Raw genomic sequence first — 5,580 nt, 5'->3', positions numbered from 1 at the left:
CTGCGTCGATCCCCATGATGTGTCACGCTCAAATGCGGTGCAGCGGTGCGATGGCGTCCTCCCTATCTGCGGGCCCTGCTCCAAGGCCCGTCGCCCGGTCGAATGCGACTACTCGACGGCTTCAGCGATCTCTGCAGGGCCCAAGGGCGAGTATCTCAAGAAAGGCGCCGCCTGCGTGCCGTGCAGGTGAGTGAGCCGCCAGCTCACACGTGGTGGCCCGATGACTGAATGGGCGTGCGATGCAGGAGGAAAAAGAAGGTGAGCCTATCTAGCCGCCCCCATTGCCGACGTCGTGCTGAATATAGGACAGAAATGTGACGCGAAGCGGCCCTTCTGCTCGACGTGCAAGGTTGCCGGGAAGGAGAAGGACTGCTCGTATGACGAAAACGTTGAGCGGACGCTGACCGAAGCCCTGTTCATGCGCACACATGAGCTGGAGCACCGTCTAGCAATCTACGAAAGCGAGATATCCGCGAGGTCCATGACGGCGACCGGTCGGGTCCGAGCTCGGGCAGCGGCGCGGCGGCGCGGGGGGCCGCGAGTGCGGGGCGAGAGGCTGGGGAAATAATTCGTAAGTATGGGAGGGTGGTAGGACATGGTAGGAGAGTGGTGGGGTGTGGTTTGGCGGTGGGAGAGTAGCGGGAAGGCGGGGAGACACGGGCACCGCAAACATGTACATTATGTCGATATATTTCACAATGAATACACAGTTTATTCTCTGCTATATGACTCCGCGCGGGCGTGCAACCGCGGGGCGTTGGGCGGTGGTTCGAGGGTAGGAGGTCGAGCGGCGGCAGAGAGCGGGAGGACACCGGGGGGACGGCGTAGACACGGACAAAACACAAATATATTTCGTCAGAATACACAGTCCTCGTCGACATATGGATCGGCGCCGGCTCGCAGACACAGCGTAGAGTGTGTGCTGCGCACAGACGTAAATTCGTCCGCGTCCAAATAGGCGCTCGCACGAACTTGAAAACGGGCACCGCTTGTGTCGTGCAGCCCCGTAGTGGCTGCACCGACAACTGGCCGCATAAGCCGTCCTAAAAGCCGTCAACCCGCGCCCTACGCGCTGAAACAACGTGAGTTTCACCGTTCCCCGAAGGCGGACAGCGGCGCGCGCTGCCCGACTCGGAGCCTCGTGCGCGAACTTAGAAACACGCCGCAAGAGACATGCGGCCCCGGCTGTCACCTGCGTGCGTGTGCTGCAAACAAGTCAAATCAGTGCCGTGTCGGACAGCCCGCAAAAGTAGGACACATACCTTAGCAGATACCGTAGACCTCGGAATGAAAGGGGCCGTGGTGTGTCCATCTCCATGTGCGGAGTGTGTCGATGTCATCCGAGCAGTGGCCTGCCGGCAGAGAACCCCGCACGAGCCAAAGAACACCGTCACGCAAAGAGCGAACCACAAAACAAGGCTGCTGAGGAGCTCGCCCGTGTGCCCGCGCTGCTAAGACTCGAATTCAGTGTTGCGCCCAACGTACAAAATAACGCGAGGACGTACCTTGGGCGTGCCGCAGAGCGACGGCGGCGCCTCCGCATCTGGACATAGAGGTCGTCGATGTGATCCGGGCGGCTGCCGCGACCTGCGTCAAGCAGCCATCAACCGCACCCTCGACCTATCCGCCCTGCAGCAAGGCGCAATATAGCAGACTCGTCTTGGATAGGGTGAGCAGAAACGTGGATATCCCACCGCGGCGCTCATCACAGCTGTCAGAACGCGTACAACGTGATTATTGTGCCATATTTCCGTGCAGAACACATGTACATACGAGCCAAATGAAGTCGTCTACTCACCTAATACATCCCTTACTGTGTAGACGTATACACCGTGGATAGTGTGCCAAGTCGAAGGGGTATCCAGAAGAACGGGCATGTATACGGGAGCTCGACGGCGGGCACGACGGGAGAATTTGCGGGGAGATGGTGGGGACGGGAGACGACGGGGACGGGGACGGGCGCACCGGAGACGGCAGGCTCAGCAAAAGGAAGGCGGATGAGGGGGGATGTCGATTCGAGTGATCCTTTGGCGCGCCGTGAACGTTTGAACCCTATATACCTGGGCAGGTGAGCGCTTCGAATCTACGATCTTGAGATGCCGGGCCCTCCACCTCGGAATCAAGCCGTGGATCATATTCAATATTATAAGTAGTCGCTCGAATAGCCTGAGCGTGCCCAAGATCGACGTGTTTTCAGCATCTCAAAAGGGACACCGTCCAACGCAAGTTCAGTCGGGGAAGACGGCGCCGCAGTGCAATCGACCGTCTTCCTCGCGAACTTGCAGGCCTCGCACAGCCCTGACATCTTCCGCTCCTTGCGTGCGTGGATCCCAGTGCAGCAGAATATTTACTGACCGTTCGCTAAAACCAGTCCACGCTCAATCTCGGCTGTGCGTGCTGGGCCGAGCCTGATGCTGGTAGAGGTTTCCGGTAACCGATCGTAGCTAGTCCGAGTTCTTGGAGTGGTGGCTGAGGTGCCAGAACGTGGAGAAGACTCCGAATAACAGAGTGCGTCGCCCTGCGCGCATTTAGGCGAGTATGAGTTGCGGGAGGCCCAGCGTGCGACAAGAGAGCAAAACGAAGGAACAGCGCTCAGACGCCCAGATCTCGTCCAGTGGACGTTACTGCTGGATTGGGAAGGCAGGCTCGCGAGAGGCGCCCAACGCTGCTTCCTCGAATCCTTCGTCTCGACCGCCTCCTCACTCACTCACGATGGATGCCTCTGGCAACATCGCTCAAGAATTTGCTAAATATGCGGGTATAATTTGAAATGTGCATACAAAACTGGTCATGCAAGTCGCACTGAGTCACGGGAAACCAGCAGGCTAACCAGAGCTCTCCACCGCCGCCAAAGCCGCCAAGTTGATCCTGCCAGGCCCCAGGACTTACGTCGTCCCACCCTGACAACCGTGACGGGCATGCTGCGAGGAAGCGAAGAGGGTGAGTGTGCTTACCTGAGCGTGGCAGGTTGCAATCCCAAAATGAGCTTCCCCACGCTTCGCCGTAGCCTGTAGGCCGCCCGAGTGAGCTGGGGCGACAGATATTGATCCGTATATTCTGCAGATTTAGGCGCATACAGAGATCTGGCTCTTTTACTCGCACGTGCCATCCTCGGACACCAGGGGTGAACAAGCCAGAGGTATGTCAGAACACAAAAGTATCCCTCGCCATTTGTGCCGTGCTCACAGATAATCCTGGATCATAAACAGAGTTTCCCGCAACCACTGTGAATAGTGCGGACGAGACTCCTTGGAAAAAAGTCCGGCCGTCACCGCCTGGCATCTACCGCTCTGGAATGTACGAGCACATCGTGTTCGGTCGGGCCAAGCAACTTCACATTCCCAGAAAGCGCAGCCAGTGCCGTGTCTGCCGCTCGTTTTCGGTACGGCGCACGCAAACAAAGGCATTGCAGGTACACACATTTCCCTTTGCGGGCCACTGCGGGCGCCGGGTGTTCTGGGCTCATTTAGAATTTACATATGTGGCATCCACTAAGACGTGGCAATGTGCATCCTAGTGTTGGGGCCGCACCCTCTGCATTAACTCGCGACACTGCTCGTGTCCGGCCGCGAGGCCTGTCCGACAATTTGTTATCCTCCTATTTCAGGCTGGCACATTTCCACTCATTGTCCTCGCCGGTATCCCCGATGTTTCACAGACCCGGCAGCAGATGGATGTGATCATGTCCATCATCGGCGGTAGCGATGTAGGTGACAAATTGGGCAGGTTGAAGGGCTTCTGAATCCAGATTGCGGTCTTTCCGACTGGACCAGGGCCACTCCTGGGGATATGTTTGGGATATGCACACCGGCAGCATGCTCTCGAGTGCGGGTAAGCAATCATGCACCACGTGCAAGGAATGCACCATGTCTGTACGTGATGTGGGAGCACTGAGCTGCTCGTACCCTTTCAGTGAGAATTGGCATGCACGCCGACGGTTCACTCGCACCCCCGAAGCGACTCGTACGCTGGCCGTGAGCAGTGTTGCTCCGGTGTTTTATGCAGACACTAGCATCAGCATCACTAAGTACCAAATATATAGTTGCAATATCTAGTACAGTGCCGGTCGCTCGTATGTAAGGTTGAGGACAATATGGTGCAGGTGGCGTGCCAGGTGCTGAGAGCCGGTGAGCGACGGGCTGCGAGCGCAGCAATGACGTGCCCAGCGCATTCATGAATGGTGTTCCCTGCATCTTCGGGTCGCACCCCGAGCATGGACAGTGTCTCCGGTGTGGCATGTATGACACTCGAGCGGGCGGGTCCGACCGACGTGCCGGACATGCGAATACAGGTGTAAGGGTACAGCGCCGGCGTCGTCCAGTCCGTGACCACGCATCCACATGCGGCGGAGCGGGACGTACACGCCCACAAGCGTGTCCGAGTGAATCCGTCGCGCAGGGGGCTCGCAGGGACGGACAGGGCGCAGGTGTCTAAGACTTCGCCCGTTTCTGCACATGGCAGTGTTAGAAACCTTCGCGACAATGGCCCTTTGCCCGGATTGCGCTGAAACTCACATGGGATGTGCGTTCTAGCTCAGGGAGTATTGCCCTGTATTTTCGAAGCGGCCCGAAGCGACGTCGACGCGGGAGTTCGATGACTCTGAGGAGGTCGCCAAATCTGGGGAGGCAACATCGAGCCTCGCGCGATCGTCGAAATACAAGATGTTCGGGTGCGCGAGGACTCGGACGTGGAACGAGATGTTCGCACCGGTCCACGGGTATGTGCGTGCCAAAGAAGGCAGTGGCAATTGAACGCGAGGGCAAGCCGTGAAGAACGACTTCGTGTGATTGCCAGTGAGAACATGACCAAAGAAAAATCAGAGTACATATCGCCCGTATCGAACTGAAACTCACCGCGCATGGGGGTGGTGCTGCAAGGAGCATTCGTCCGTGATTTGAGGGCGGCCCGCGGCGTCATAAACGCGCAAACTCCAGCTCATGTCGGAGGGTGCCGCATCCGACCTCGCGGCGACGCGACGACCGAGCAGCTTGCGCAGCTGCGAAGCGCGGGCAATGGAGGCCCCCACCGCGCGCCGACGACGTGTTTAAACGGTTCGTGCTCGCATTTGTGGCGGACGATCCGTGCGCTGTGACGCTGGGTCAGCACATCTTCGGGATGCAGCAGTGAGCTCGAGCACCAAGCCACTTTCCTGCACATACGTGAGACGCCACCGTTCTGTGCGCGCAGGAACGTCTCTGGAAATATGTATGGCGCTCGGGGGGATGTGTATACAAAAGCGCACAGCAGGCGGAAGAAAGGGAGGGCGGGAATGTTGGTATTTGTGGTTTTGGCCTCGAAGTGGCCACGGAGGATGACAAAACGCGTTTCTTCGCGGACTGCGCTGAGACTCATCAGAGACATGCATACCAGAGATTGTAGTATGAATTTGAGCTTACGAAGCCACACGGTGCGCCGCCAGCGCGCGAGGTCGAGATCATTGGAAACTCGGCCCCGAGAATCGAGCATCTGCATGATCCTCGATGCTCGTACTGTCCGCACGCGTCCGAGCGTGGCGCGAAACTGTGATACATAACCGTAGAAGTATCTGTGCAGAATCCCAGCGCGAGAGATGGCGAGGGA

The 5,580-nt window shown here is 58.1% G+C and overlaps 2 protein-coding genes across 2 annotated transcripts; both read right to left on the bottom strand.

Annotated features, from left to right (window-relative positions):
• Window positions 1–1,151: 1,151 nt before the first annotated feature.
• TRAVEDRAFT_45700 (uncharacterized protein) lies at window positions 1,152–1,877 on the bottom strand (the record flags this gene model as incomplete). The annotated part of the gene is made up of 4 exons (XM_008038112.1): window positions 1,152–1,205; window positions 1,263–1,451; window positions 1,506–1,543; window positions 1,799–1,877. The coding sequence occupies 4 exons, from the start codon at window positions 1,875–1,877 to the stop codon at window positions 1,152–1,154; spliced, it is 360 nt and encodes a 119-aa protein (XP_008036303.1).
• Window positions 1,878–4,209: 2,332 nt separating this feature from the next.
• TRAVEDRAFT_57693 (uncharacterized protein) lies at window positions 4,210–5,006 on the bottom strand. Its single transcript, XM_008038273.1, has 3 exons — window positions 4,854–5,006; window positions 4,515–4,777; window positions 4,210–4,448 (listed from the first exon to the last, which is right to left on the bottom strand). The coding sequence occupies exons 1-3, from the start codon at window positions 4,915–4,917 to the stop codon at window positions 4,431–4,433; spliced, it is 345 nt and encodes a 114-aa protein (XP_008036464.1). The 5' UTR covers window positions 4,918–5,006; the 3' UTR covers window positions 4,210–4,430.
• Between the last annotated feature and the right edge of the window lie 574 nt (window positions 5,007–5,580).

The sequence above is a fragment of the Trametes versicolor genome, assembly GCF_000271585.1.
Source record: "Trametes versicolor FP-101664 SS1 unplaced genomic scaffold TRAVEscaffold_4, whole genome shotgun sequence".
NCBI classification, from domain to species: Eukaryota; Fungi; Basidiomycota; class Agaricomycetes; order Polyporales; family Polyporaceae; genus Trametes; species Trametes versicolor.
Note: the sequence above shows the minus strand (reverse complement) of the source record. Positions and strands in the feature narration are given on the sequence as shown.

Excerpts from the sequence above, each read along its gene's own strand:
- TRAVEDRAFT_57693 (XM_008038273.1), bottom strand. The coding sequence starts at position 4,917 with ATGACGCCGCGGGCCGCCCTCAAATCACGGACGAATGCTCCTTGCAGC. Across the intron at positions 4,778-4,853 it reads CAGCACCACCCCCATGCGCG|TCGTTCTTCACGGCTTGCCC; the intron begins GTGAGTTTCAGT and ends AATCACACGAAG.